Here is a 15,277-nt window from a genome sequence, read left to right as displayed (position 1 = left end):
GAACTTTGATTTTTGACTGAAAAAACATTATAAATGTTCAATCAAAATTAAATTAATATTAAAACTATATTATAAGAATATTTAGAAGCTCTAACTACCTAAAACAATTTTTCATTATAATACATAGCTTTGAATGCATTGCAACCATTTTGAAACAAATGCATGACTGAAATTTAAAGAGTAGGTGAAATCGAGAATTTAAAGAATACTTTAACTATTAAAACAAAGTTTCAATTACCGAACTTTTTTTTCGCAAAATTTCTTAATAGAAAATCTGATAATGTCAAAGATACTGTAAACATATTATGAGAAAAAAAATACTTAAATGTTTACTTTAATCTGTCCTTTCAATCTCAAGAATCAAAAGATTTTTAAAAATGCAACTTCAAATGTGTTGGAATTTAACACATACCAAGAAAGAAAGTAATTTCATTAGCTAAAATTAATTAATGCAGCAATAATAAATTTTAAAATTAATGCTACAATTTATTTAAAATAAATTTTAAAACTAAGAAAAGAAATAATAAAAGTATCAATAATTTAAAACACTGATTTTTAACTTTTTAAATCAATATATATATAAGAAGAATCAGTTGATTTAAATCAATGATTTTTTAAAAAAAATCATTTGATTTAAATCAAGCTGATTTAAATCAACAAACCCTGCTTCAAACGCTTTTCTTTATCCTTGATGTTATCAACAAAATAAAGGAATAAGTTAAATAATAAATGTTATTTTTTATTTTATTTTTACTTTCTAGCAATATGTTTTCTTAAAGCAAATTTCAATTCTGATACTAGCAAATTATTGACAACAGCTCATTGGAGCATTAGCCATTCTTATCTCCTTATGACAAAATGTGAGAAAAGTCTGTATTCATAATTTTTTTAAAAAGTATGTGCTGTAGTTTCAGTTCAGAGAGATATAGTTCTAGATTTCATTTTATTGTATTATCTAGCCTTCTTTGGTTATTTGACTGACTAAGTTTTATTTTGTTGAGCAAACTGTGCTTAGAATTACTTAATATTAGAATTACTAATGCAATTAATTTTTTTTTTACAATATGAATACTTTTCTTTTATTCTATATTTTTTTGTTATTCTAATAGGTGATGTATTCTCCTGCTACTGTTCAAGAAAGACAAAGACTGGAAAGCGGAGCTCATCAAGATCAGCTTGTCAGGCTTCATTCTATTCAGACTGATTTAGCCTTAAATCTGCCTCATTCAATTGCTTTGCCTGATGGTGAGGAAGGTCCTCATTGTGATTCAAAACTGCTTAAGTTGCATAACCCTGATCAACATGCTGAAATAACTCGTAGTTTTATTAGGCCTCCTCCTAACCGCACTGTTCCAGATGGTAATACAATTCCACCATTTCGTTCAAATTCTGTTGGTCAAAAACCTTCATTAACCTTAGCTGATGTTTTTGTTGCACGATCACACAGTGTGAGTTCTAGTGATGCCCAAAGTGTAAAATCTGCCCGGTTAAAGTGTTCTGTACCTAACCCTAATATTACTTCTCAAATTTGGTTACCGCCTGCTGCTGTAAACTTGGGTGCCAGTGGGATCTCAAATAGGACGTATGAATGTACACAAAATGATAGCAAATATGATAATAATGAGCCACCTCCTCCATATAGTGATGTAATGAACCAGTGGGATGTAAATACTATAAATAGACAACAACATAATGGTATCTGAGGGTATCGTAAGTCTTTCATAAGCCTCTAGTTGTGATAATCTTCCCGGTCAGGAAGATCATCAACAGCAAAATTGCTCTTCCTGTGTTCAACAAAGGTAAACAACCTTTGTTTCATCTTGTGTTTTGATAGGCTAAAATGTTCACAGTGCCTCAAAGTTATACAGTTCTGTTGTTGAAAGGTTTACTTTTGTTAAACCGGCCTTGGTCCCTTACCTGTCATAAGTCATTTTTTCTTTTTATAATTTCACTGTCCTGTAAACTTTATGAATTCTGTTGATTATAAATGCGCCCAGAGGCGTACTGTGATACATCAATGTATTCAAAGAACGGGCAGTTATAAAGAGTGTGTGTGTGCATTTTAGAGTACAGTCAATAAAGGAAAGTGTATTACTGTTGTGAACCAATTTCATGAAAAGGTATGGTGCTACACACATTCATATGAGTAATTTGAATGATAAATTGTATTTCAAACATAATTGTAAAAGTATGTCCCAACTTGAAACCAAAGATTGTGGCAGTCTTTTATTGCTTGCTTATTGTTAAGTTTTGCATAAAATTCTGAAACCTGTATTTTTAAATCTAAATTTTGCCATTTTTTAAAATATCACTTAGCAAATCAAAATAGTTAAGCCATTTTTAAATTGGGACACTACTTAAAATTATCTAATTTATCTACTGGTGCTATAAACTGTAAAATAACGTTTGAAAGTGTTGTGATTATTTATAAATTAATTTATCTTGAGTGAGTGACTACTTTCGTGCTTCTGTTAAATTACCATGTAAAGTAATTTGAATAATTTTCTATTGAAAGTTAATGTTCTATGCTTTATAATATTGTTCATACAAATCTGAAATATAGTATTTTTTGTAAAAGAATAATATAAAAGAGATTGCTAATGCTTTTGTAGTACAGGATTGTTATATATAAACTAATAATGAGTTTTGTGGTTCATGTTTTCCACATCAGAAAGGAAAATCTATAAGCACATTTTTGAAGCAAGGAAGTTAAGTTACAAAAAACAAAGGAAACTTATCTTTTCTGTTTTAATTTTTTTTTTTTCTAAGCTATTGATTTTATATGTTTTTAATCATAAAAACTGTTTCAAAATAATTTTTATATTTTAAAGAATTGTAACATGTTTTATAATATATCAATTAAAACAAATGCTTGTGTGCTGTTTAGTTGTAACCACCCTGTATTACGAACTAAAGTAGTTTTCTATTGGCTGCATGGTATAATATATGTCATGCAGGGAAACCTCTCAAATTCAAAGCGAAATTTATTGTGTTAAATATCAGAATGGCAATATTTTAGTTATAACCACCCTGTATTACAAACTAAGGTAGTTTTCTATTGGCTACATGGTATATGTGTCATGCAGGGAAACCTCTCAAATTCAAAGCGAAATTTGCTGTGTTAAATCTCAGAATGGCAATATTTTAGTTATAACCACCCTGTGTTACCAACTAAGGTAGTTTTCTTTTGGCTACATGGTATAATGTGCGTCATGCGGGGAAACCTCTCAAATTCAAAGCGAAATTTGCTGTGTTAAATATCAGAATGGCAATATTTTAGTTGTAACCACCCTGTATTACGGACTAAGGCAGTTTTCTATTAGCTACATGCTATATGTGTCATGCAGGGAAACCTCTCAAATTCAAAGCGAAATTTGCTGTGTTAAATATCGAAATGGCAATATTTTTGTTATAACCACCCTGTATTACGAACTAAGGTAGTTTTCAATTGGCTACATGCTATATTATGTGTCATGCAGGGAGACCTCTCCAATTCAAAGCGAAATTTGCTGTGTTAAGTATCATAATGGCAATATTTTAGTTATAATCACCCTGTATTACGAACTAAGGCAGTTTTCTATTAGCTACATGCTATATGTGTCATGCAGGGAAACCTCTCAAATTCAAAGTGAAATTTGTTGTGTTAAATATCAGAATAGCAATATTTGGAAGAGTGGCAACACACATGCATATTTATGACAGCCATTTTTCGTCCAAGTCTGCAGTTGCTTACTGTCTCTCAGCGGTGTTAAGGAACACCAGCATTTATGAATTCAAATCTGAAATTTGTCGTGTGTTTTAAAAAATCAAAATATTGTGCTAAGATAAATGTTTTAACTAAATAAGTGTTTTAATTATCATTTTATCTCGTACTTTATTTGTTATAAATAACATTATTTTGTTTCATTACCTTATTAGAAATGTTAATTAAACGTGAGCATATTTTTTAAAACTTCTACAAATCCCCTAAACCTTCAAACATCCTTAACTCCTAGTATTACTCAGACTATGTTATTTCAGAAATAACTTAGTTTCTACTGAAAATTATTTAGTTGAACTGTTATTGTATTTATTTATTGCAAAATTAAACAGCAAAATTACTTTGAAAAAGAACTTAATCATTAGAATTATTTAGTCGAAAAAAATAATTAAAAATTATCTTTTGATCAAATTAAAATAGTTTTAACAATCAAATTTGCATAAATGTCAAGGGTGGTTTGAAGGAAAAACTATTTTAAAATATTAAGTTGTTCTCCCTATAAAAGAAATCTACAATTTTAAGAATTTTAATTTCTTTGAAAAAAAATCTTTTTGCAAATTGCCCTCTATAATAGGTTAGTTAACTCATGGAACTATTATTGAGTATTACATCAATCACTTTTTTGGCCGAACAATTTCCAGTTTTGTTGATATTTTATCTGGGCACAGAGGACAAAATGTTGATTAAATTAACTGCCCTAAACCGTTAATATCAACTACATACTTAAGAAGAATCTGAAAATTTTGGATTTAGATCTATTGCCAAAATCTTTAAAAGCCTTCATCTTATAACAGAACTTTTTTGACATTGCTGCAAATGTTTCTTGGGAATGATTATTTTAATTTTTCCTCGTGGTGATTTTCCTTCTGTGGTTTTTTTTTTTTGTTGTTTTTGTTTAATTTTTTGTTAGAATCATTTTAATGTAGTTTTTTTGTAAAAAAAAATAAACTTTTTTTAAATACCTTCGTTGTGATATTTTTTTAAATCCTATGTTGCACAATGAAGAACCTATTAAACCTATTTAAAACAAGTGTTTCAATGTTCTTTAGAAACAAATTGATAATTAAAACATATTTTTTTTGTGTTCTAGCTTTTTTAAAGCATTTTAAGTACCCTATTTATTAAAAAATTTTAAAACCTACAATACACTCATTAAATTGTCTTTGTTAAACAGATTTATTAAGAATTAACAAAAAATGTAGCAAATTTTTCTTATTTAAATGTTGATTTTTTGTTAAATACTATTTTTTTTTTAAAAAAAAAAAGCTTTAATTTTAATTAAATTTTTTCTTTCTTAAGAAAATAAAAGTTAAAGCAAGTGGTTCCACTGCCCTTGACAAACTCATTTAGTTGAGTTTTTTTTTAATGGCATTAAAAGATTTTGGTAACTCATTTAACAGTCCCAATTTTCATCATATGTTATCTTTTTAATAAGAAGAAAAATCTCCATGTGATTGTCTGGTTTGTGCAAAACAAAAATAATGCAGTTTTTGAATTCCCCAACTTGTCTTCCAGTTTACTTTAATTTTAAACTGTCAAAAATATTTTTTAAATAATTGATCCTATTATAAATTATAATTAAAGTGGTTAATTAGGGAGTTTGATTTCAATGGAATTAACTTTTAATTAGTATGAAGTCGCATGTGTTTGATTTTGCAATAGTCAGATTTCTTAAGAGGGCTATTAAAAAGTCCTTTTTGTTATTACACATGATTTTGGAAAAAAAAATATAGATAATGAAGGAACTGTTTAATACCTTTTCAGCATTATAGAAAAGTCATGTTTTTTTCCCCTTCCGTTTATAGTTTTTTTCCAATCGCTTTGCAGATTGGGCCTAAAGAAACAGTTTGTACTAATCTCATGTAAGATTAAAACATTAATTTCTGCACATTTCACTTCTAGAAATTTGACCTTATTAGAAAATTTTGCATTAAATCTTAATTTTTAATAAATTTTGCTGAATTTAATTTGTTGTAACCTTACTGAAACAGTAAGTGTAAGCAAATTACTTCATGTAAATTGTTTGTCTTTCACCAAAATAATGCTATATCAATCATATACCTTTCCTATTTTAAAATCTATTTTGCTTCTAAGGATACAAGAAGTTCAGAAATGTTTATATAATTAAAAATCACTATTGTGAAAAAAAATATTAAATTCAGATTTTTCACTTTTTTTAAACAATAGTGTGTTTCATAAAAGATTCTACAGTTTTTACATTTCCCTCTCTTTACACGTTTAAAAGCTATTTGCATTATAATCTCCTACCTATATGCAACTCCTGATTAAATATGGAGGGCACTTGGAATAATTATTAAAAAAGCTAAGTTTTAGTTAAGCACAATTAAATAAATTTTAAAACTGGAAGCAATTGAATGCAAAATTTATTATTGATTTACTAATACAATTTAGTTTTATAATTTAAGATTTGTAATCATTAGGATTTTTGTGACTTCTGAGCAAACTTATGATCTTTTTTGTGCTTTGTTCAACCTTATTCTCTAGGTAATTACTGCCATAAAAGCTTTCAAAAAAGTAAAATATGTAGGCAATTTGAAAAGTAAGTTTCCATTTTTGTTACTTAAGGGCATCAAGCTATTATGTACGCTTGCCATTTCTGAAAAACTTGCCAAGTAAAGAGAAAGAAATTTTTTTTGAACCGAAAATTTGCCAAAGGTGGAAGTGAAGTTAGTACTGTGTACAGTTTAAACATTGCTAATTGAGATATTGTATAGTAATTCATGAGATTTTTTAAGACGTAACAAACTTCCAGGATGAATGTCAGTAATAATCTTGTTACAAACATTTATGATTAAATTATCAATTGTCAGTTTTCTATGTACATTCATCTGTTATAATAAAAAATAGTTTCAAGAAGTTCTATACTTGATGAGTCTAAGTTTTATGCAGAATAGAGTTTTTATAGGGACATGATTGGTGTTCATGTTCAAAGCATTTTGATTGCCTTCAAGTGATAGTAAAAGATCTTATCTGCATGATTGCAGCAAAATAATTACTTTCTGAATTGCCATCATAATTTATTTGCTGAAAGTTATTCACTGGAATATGAATGTTTTTTTTTTCTAATCATATTCATTAAAGAGCTAACATATTATTTTCAATTATAAAAATGAGAAAATATTTCTAATTTTAGTGACAGTGTTTAGGTTCTTTTTATGATAGTTTGCAGCCACTCTTCCAAGCAGAGACATAACCAGGATGTTTGTTGACAGAACTGCTGCTACATTTTTCTGAAAATAAATATGTCTTAGTTTTCTACTGTTTTTTAGAAAAAAAGTAGAAACAGTTTTAAGTACAGTATTATATATTTGTTTTAAAATTTACATTTGTAGAATATCACCCTCTCAAAAAGAAAATCCTGGCCAAGTCTCTGCACTCCAGAATAAACAATAATATTGAAAGAAATATTTAAAAAATGAGATGCTTCACTTATATCTTTAAATTCTTGAATCAAGATTAAATTTTTTTTTTGATTTTCCTATTATGTCATGATTGATTTAGGTTCTAGAACTTGGAGTATTTGTTTTCAGTAACATATATTTCAAAAGAATTACTGACACTCAGTTAGCTTATAACAATCAAACAATAACAGTTAACTTTTTACAAAATTTGCATTATGCTAATTTTAGTACATAACTAATTTAGTTTATTTTGATATCCAAAGAAAAATTTAATTTTTTATTCCTCATTTGCAGATTTGTTCAAAATTATTAATAGTAAATGTTTTAAAGTAGTATTTCTGTATCTTTGTCTTTCCCTAATTTGTAGTCTATTTTCATTAACTTTTATTAAAACAATGAGAATGTGTTCATTCAAGATTTAATGAACTAGCTTGTTTTTATCTTCAGAGAGCCTTAGTATTACTCTTTCAACATTTAGTTTGGAAACATTTTTTATCCAGAAAAAAATCAATCTTAAACATTTTTTACTCAAGATAAAATTAATTGGATTACTAGAATTTGTGAAAGTATGGTCGCTAAATTGAAAAAATTTGGGTATGATTAAAAACGTTTAAAATTATGCATGCTCATGAATTTAGACCAATTTATGTATACAAAGTGTTCCATAATCATTGCCCTCGATGTATAATTTTCGATGTATCGAAAAGATGAAATTAAAAGATATTCTCATTTGAGATAACAAATAAGTGACCACAGTGTGAAATTTTTTTATTATATTCTGGCATATCTTAAGGTCGATAAGAGCAAAAGTTATATTGTATTGAGAAACCAGTTTATTTGAGAATGAAGCCAAAAGCCTGTACTTAAGGAAAGTCTTACTCGACATGTGAAGTGAATTTTGAGGATATTTTTCACTACTTTTTGTTTTGATCGACCTAGATTATGATTTGATTTTCACTTAAACTTACATTTGTATCCTTCAAAGTGAATATTTTACTTCTTTTATGAAAGATTCGAAAAAATATATATAAAGGGGAAAGACCACAAATCCTTATGGGTAGAATAAAAATTTTGCTTTTAATACTTGGGATCATATCTTATGGAGGAAATAATAAAAAAACAATTTTTTGAGATAGAAAAAAAGGTACATACTACTATTTGCAATTTAGGTCAATACTAATTGCCTTCTTTACAATCTGAAAAAAAACGTAACTGTTTTAGATTTTTTTCTTTGTTTAATGATATGCTTCTTGTACTTTTTGTTTATAACTATGAGGAAATAAAGAATGAAGGTGGCAATAATTAGTTGTACTCTTTTTCTTTTTTTTTTCCTTTTGAATTTGTTAGAATGGATGTGTGTCCGGGGATCATTTTAGTTGCACGTATTATGCTCTGACTGCAACTTTAAATTTTCATTTCATTGATTAGTATAATTTAATATTGTGCTACAATTATGTCCTTTACTTGTATATATATTTGACTTTATAAATGAATTATTGATTTGATATTTTACAGTTGTGTTATTTTAAATGTATCAATATTTGTTATTTATTTAATAAAAGAAAAAATCATATTTCCGTGTTTGATTTAGTAATTTTTTAAAATTTTCTCCAAAGAATAGTGTATGCTTATACCATAATGTCAATTTTAGTGAATACTAGGTATCGGCTCATATTGACCCACTTGGTCTTATCTCGCAGCCAGTAAAGGGACATATATATTGTGCTTGGCATATAACTATTGAATAGAATGGTGTTTAACATTTGGGTTACATTGATTTAAAATATTAAGTTATAGTTTTTGGTACCGTGGCATACAAATGGTTTGTAACATAGCTGTCACAAGAATATATTTATACTTTTCTGCAAATTAATTTACAAACTTTTTATTTTCTATGTTTAATCCTATTAATCTATCTAACCCCACAAGTCGAAATATAGTTTTTACGCAATTACTATATTTGTTTATCCAAAGAAAAGTCCATGTAAACAAACAGTTTTTAGTAATTTTTTTATTTAATTTTAAATTTTTTACATCTTATTTAATGTAACAACAAAAGCCGAAAACTAAGAAATTCCTGGGAAATAAAAAAATTAGACATTTTTAAATTATTGTTCAGGAACTTTTCAATAAGTTATGTTTAAATTTTGAGTTTTGTCAATTTAATTTACATTAATTCGAAATGGTGAAAAAATTTGTCTACACAATGAAACATTTTTGGTTGTTTTGAAAACTATTACATAAGATCATTGTTGTCTTGCCACTCACTATGCGATCAGTAATCACGGATCAGTTTAGGCTTAAATTGTAAAGATTTAGAAAAAAACTTAAGAATATCTATATAGTAGGAAATTAAAAAATCCCCCTTTTTAATCTGGCAGAATCAATATTTATAAATTTATTTGTTAATTACTTATTTTTTCTTAAATTGTAAATGTTTGGAAAAACTTAAGAGTATTATCTATAGTTTTAGAAAATTTAAAAATTCCCCTTTTTAGTTGAGCAGAATCAATAATTATAAATTTGCTTATTAGTTAATTACTTTCTTAAATTGTAAACATTTGGAAAAACTTAATATATACACTTTTTTTTTAGAAAATTTAAAAAAATTTTTTAGCTGCGCGTAATTAAATAAATTTATTTGTTAATTCCTTCATTGTTTATTCAAAATCATTCATTTCATCTGACGACAAAAAAAGAAGCAATTTTACAACTTTGTGCAATTTACATATTGTCCTCCCAATTCAACTAACCTGAAGTTAAAAATTAATAATATAGCATTTAGCAGATTGTTTTTTGTATTATTATTTTGCACAGTAGTTTCTAGTACAAGTTATTTGTGTAAGAAAGTGTAAAAGAAACTAATTTTGAAACAGTTTCTGATACATTGCAAAAGCTATTTGTTTTGGACAACTTTCCACGAAGTGACTTCACACCAGTTATCAACATTTGAATAATGTGGTTTCGTTCTAAGTACTGTAGAGTAATGTGCTGAAATCAACTCGTAGAAGAGATATTTAAAAAGAACATTTTCTTTATAAGTTATGTATTCAGATTAGAGAAATCAATTCTTTAAAACACTAAGAAAGGACAGCCGCACTCAGGTGTTCTTGTGTCTTTGTAATCGAATTGTTAAGTGCTAAACAGAAGAAGCAGATGGGCACTTCAAAATTTCATCATGACACATTCTTCTTAGTCTAGGAGAAAGCCTCTTTATTTTTCATCTCAACACATTTGCTTTAATAATGGAAAAATTATTTTATCATAGCATTTTTATTATGAAATCATAAGAGGACAAAATGAGAAATAATTATACTATGTAAATGTGTTTAAGGAAAAGAAATATATCCTTATTTTTAAGTTTTTTATACACTCTTTTCAAGAAAATTCTACTACAAAAGAATAATAATTTTGAAATAAAATTAATTTAAAAAATAACAAATTTGAATTCAAAAATGATAAATTTGAATTCAAAAATAATAAATTTGAATTCAAAAAATAATTTAAAAACACATTTCTAATTTTGAAAATCAATTTCAAGTTTTTACCCTGAATAGCTTTTCTTTTAATGATCGGATTTTCACAAACTAAATGCCATTTATAAAGCCAAGAAAAGAGTGACCTCAAATATGCTAATTGTTAATAAAGATACAGAAAGAAATATGAAAATGTTCTTTTTCTGAATGAAAATACGTTTTTGGGGGGGAGGGAGCGGATTTGGATTTTTTTTTAAGATCAAAGTATGAGGGGTAGTAGCAATCTGGAAAATATGGGCCCAATAGTTTATTTAGGAGAGCTGTCAAAATTTTGGTTTCCTTAATGTTAATTTCACTTTCAGCGTATTTATCCTTAGCTCGAGAAGTTTTCAAGCGAATATAAAAACTTTTGTACACAATTATGAAATGTGTTTATCCAACAATAATTCCATGAAAATTATGATTTTTTTAATAATCGTGCCGATCCTAATAGTTTTTAATAGGTTACTTCAAATATGCTAATTAATTAGTGCTAATTAATAATAAGATTGCAAAATCAAACTAAAAAATGTACTTAAAAACTGAATAAATATATATATTTTTTTCCAACGGATTTGGATTTTTGACTTTCAAAATACGGTGGTTTGTCGAAATCTGGAAAATATGGTCCCGATAGTTTCGTCAATTGAAAGTTTGGGTCCCTAAATGTTCACGTTTTGCGTATTTCACCATACCACCACGATAAATATCCAAGTAATTTTTGCACGCAATTAGAAAATTAGTTTACTTTTATTTTTGTTATTTTATTTAATAAGGGTCTAAAAATGTTGAGTAGTAAGGTATACACGTTTACGCATCTTTTCAAACTTAGTAATTTTAAATGAAACAGTGCAAAATTTGTTTGAAATTAGTTCCTTAGTTCTTGCGGGAAAAAAAATTAAAAAAATTTTTTTCTGAAATTTTATGACTTAGAAACTATACAACTGATTCACTCAAATTTTTTCATTTAGAATTGCATAGTTTAAAATGGCATAAAAATCTGCTTTCCTTATAATTCAATAAGTTTTTGAACTTTATTAAATTAAATATATTACTAAAAATTATTATTTACATGGATGAACAAATTTTATAATTGTGTGCTAAAATATTTAAATTTGCTTAAAAACTTCGTGAGATACGGAAATACGCCGAAAGTGAAATTAATATTAAGGAGACCAAAATTTTGATAGCTCTCCTAAACAAACCCTTGGGCCAACATTTTCCTGATTTCGACTACCCCTCATATTTTAATGATAAAAATCCAAATGCGTGTGTGTGTGTACATTTTCAGAAAAAAAGAGTTTTTACTTCTGTTTCCTTAATAGTTAGCAACAATTAATTAGCATACTTGAGATCACTCTTTTGAACCTTGCTAAGTGCCAATTTTAGGCACTTAGTTTGTGAAAATCCGTTTATTCGGTAGAAAAGTTGTAAAAGGTGTATTTTTTTTTTAAATTCTAATGATCTCTAAAGATCTGTTTTCTAATGGGTTATCAGTGATGAGTTGAGTGTTAAAACGCCAAAGTTTTAATATCATCTTTATAGATCAGTTATCACGTTTAAGGAAAGGAAATTGAGTTTATTTAAGAAAATGATTAACCATCGTCAAACGGTGGATTCAGAATCAATAGCATTTTAAAATAACCAAACTTCCTTGTTATAATCAAATAATTTAGAGAATCGATTGTTGTAGCATTGCAAACCCATTTGTTAACTCTTTCATATTCATACTTGACTAACTTTTTTCTCACAAAATTTAATCTTTAAGATCTACTTAAAATACCTAGTTTTGGAGGATTTTGAATATCAGGGAGGATACAAATATATACGAGATACTCAATAATTATTGCTCTTAATTTACGTTTGCAGAATCCTTGCTAAATATGAAGAAAAAATATAGTAATTAAAGGTTTCACATCTATATGTGAGCGATTTTGGAAAAAAAAGAAGCTAAATTTTGTTTTTTCCTTGCTTAAAAATTAATAATATTAATATCAAATTCAGTTTAGAATATTAAGAGCTATCGAAGTACAAGGAATCACAACTGGGAAGGCGGGATGGAAAGCGATAAAACCTGTTTGATTGTCCAATGAAGCAAAAGAAGAGTTAAAATGCAATTCTTAGAAACATCTCCAAGTTTCACTAGACAACTGGATAGGTTTTGGTGTTTATCATTTTAGTTTTTCCTTGTCTAAATATTAATAATATTAATTGCAAATTCAGTTTAATATATAAAAAAAGATATCAAAGTATAATGAATCACAACTAAGAAGGTGGGATGGAAGACTTTAAAACCTGTTTGAATGTCCAAGGAAGCAAGTAGGAGTTAAAATGCAATTCTTAGAAGCACCTCCTAGGTTTTCCAGACAATTGTAAAAGTTTTGGTGTTTATCATCCCTCCTACATCGCTAGAGATTCCGCAAATTTTGAAAGCGTTTCTGTTCTTACACGCTCAAATATTAAATTGAAACTTCTTTGCATTTTCTTTTCTACCTCATTTTCGAAAAGGAATCTGAAAATACACATTAAAGCTGGTGATTACGAAACATCCTGTATTTCAAATATATGTAAAAAAAAAACAAAATTTTTTTTTAAAAATCAGCAACAAAAAAAATCTCTTGGTCACTTAAATTGTTTTTTTCACAACCACTTTAAATCTTGTTTGAAACTAGAAGTTCCAGCTAAAATGACTTAAAAACTTTTTTTTTTATATAAAAAACCTTCAACGAACTTCTGCCTGACATACAGATGCGAGATGAAGTCGGCTCAATTTAAAGCCGGTCGCAACTCTGGCTGGGTTCCTTAACTCAACTGGAAAAAGTCTTCTGGCTCCTGAGAAAGTTAACATAACATTTCTTTTATGTTATGTCGTAACTTAATTTTCATATATTACTTTCAAATTAAGGCGAAGCTTGATTTATAACGCCCGCGAACAAACTCAGTTTTTACGCCCTTTTCAATTTGGTGTAGCACTTAAAAGGGGCTTTTCGGGAAAATTTTAAGTTTTAGGTAAAAAAAATATAAATAAAATAAATAAATAAAACCTACTGTAGTTGGTATTTTTGTTTTAAATTTTATATTAAATTAGATTTTGCAAGTTCACATAATGTTTTTTAAGATAAAGTAACTCGATAACTTCATAATTTTTCACTCGCTTCGGTTTAAAAATTTTGCAACACCAATACTATCATAGATGTTTTAGATTGTGACTGTTTTTTATTGAATGAGAAGCGTTTTTTCTTAAGACAGTTTTCCTTCACTAAATCGCTAATTTCTTAAAAAATAAATAAATACGAAGTGGTACTATGTGTAAAGCAGACTGCAATATCAATAGACATCCTATTCAACTTTTAGGTAAATGGAATTAAAAATTTAAAGAAGTTATAGGGCCCGCAATTAGTAAATGAAATTGGGGACATTTAATAGAGAATTGCTTTTTAATCTGGATTTTTTTTAAAAATTATTTCTTATGACTTTGACGCTCCTCTTACGCTGTGGGTAGATGTCCCTTCTTGTCCCCCGTTAGCTACGCCACTACTTTCTAACACGAAAAATCTTCAAAAATTTCTTTGTTTCAGTCATAAACCGTAAAAAATATAAATGATTAATATATCTCTTGTGGCAGACACATAACGGCAGGACTGAAGTGGATCATTTTAAGCTTTCTGCGATAAAATGTAAAGTATTAATGCTTTTGTAAAGTATTAAATTTATTTATATTTTCTAGCATTTTATGCATTCAATTTATTTGTGTATTGTTAAAAAATTTCCGAAAAATTAATGCTTCGATATATTTTGAGTTGTTTTCTTTATTAAAGATGTTAATTACTTTCAAAATTTCGCTACTAAAAAAAAGAACCAGTTGTACAATGTGTACAACAGTTATATTATTAGAGAAACATAAACATTAATTGATAACACTCGAGAACAATATTTTTTTTCTGTCGCATGAAATTTATTAAAAAATCTTAGATCGTATCGCTGATTTCGAATCTGCAATCTGTTTCTCTCCCCAAGCTACAATTTTTTAAAAACATATTTAATCTATTTTTGTCAAAATTTACAAGTTTAAAAACGTTATATATATCAGGTGGTCGCATAAATGTTACGACAATCTTCTAAGGGAGTTATTGCCCATCAGAATAGGAATTCATGATTGCATGGGAGCCCATGCCCAGAAATGCCGTTATACGGTCCTAGGGGTTCTTCCCCTATTATGAACTGTTTCTTCGTTTGCTTCTGATCACGTCATAAGGGAGAAGCTTACCTAACGGCGTAATACGACAGGCATGAATTCCTAAGCAATCCTTATCAAACATCCCTAGATGTTTATCGCAGCATTTACGTGACCCCCTATTATATATAACGTTTTTAAACTTGTATATTTCCACACAAAAATAGAGTTAAAATGTCATTTAAAAATATCAGTAGCTTTAGGAGCAAAATTATGTTCAGATTTGAAATCCCCAGAATTAGGCAAGTTCAAATATTTCTATAAATGCAACAAAAAATTTGCTCCCCAAATAAATCAGTATAATTATACTGATAAAAGAAATCAGTAATTATTATTAATTTATTTA

The 15,277-nt window shown here is 27.6% G+C and overlaps 1 protein-coding gene across 3 annotated transcripts in view; it reads left to right on the top strand.

The window, feature by feature from the left end:
* The window catches only part of LOC107448397 (protein TMEPAI), a 42,628-nt gene extending 33,873 nt beyond the window's left edge, over positions 1-8,755 (top strand). For all 3 annotated transcript variants that reach the window (XM_016063570.3, XM_016063569.4, XM_071187653.1), the window contains exon 3: positions 1,110-8,755. In XM_016063570.3, the coding sequence (XP_015919056.1) occupies positions 1,110-1,703 (594 nt within the window). In that variant the 3' untranslated portion in view covers positions 1,704-8,755. The remainder of the gene's footprint in view (positions 1-1,109) is intronic.
* Positions 8,756-15,277: the final 6,522 nt, after the last annotated feature.

This window comes from Parasteatoda tepidariorum, chromosome X1 (genome assembly GCF_043381705.1).
Source record: "Parasteatoda tepidariorum isolate YZ-2023 chromosome X1, CAS_Ptep_4.0, whole genome shotgun sequence".
NCBI lineage: Eukaryota > Metazoa > Arthropoda > Arachnida > Araneae > Theridiidae > Parasteatoda > Parasteatoda tepidariorum.
The sequence above is the reverse complement of the archived record's forward strand: the minus strand, read 5'-3'. Positions and strand labels throughout refer to the sequence as shown.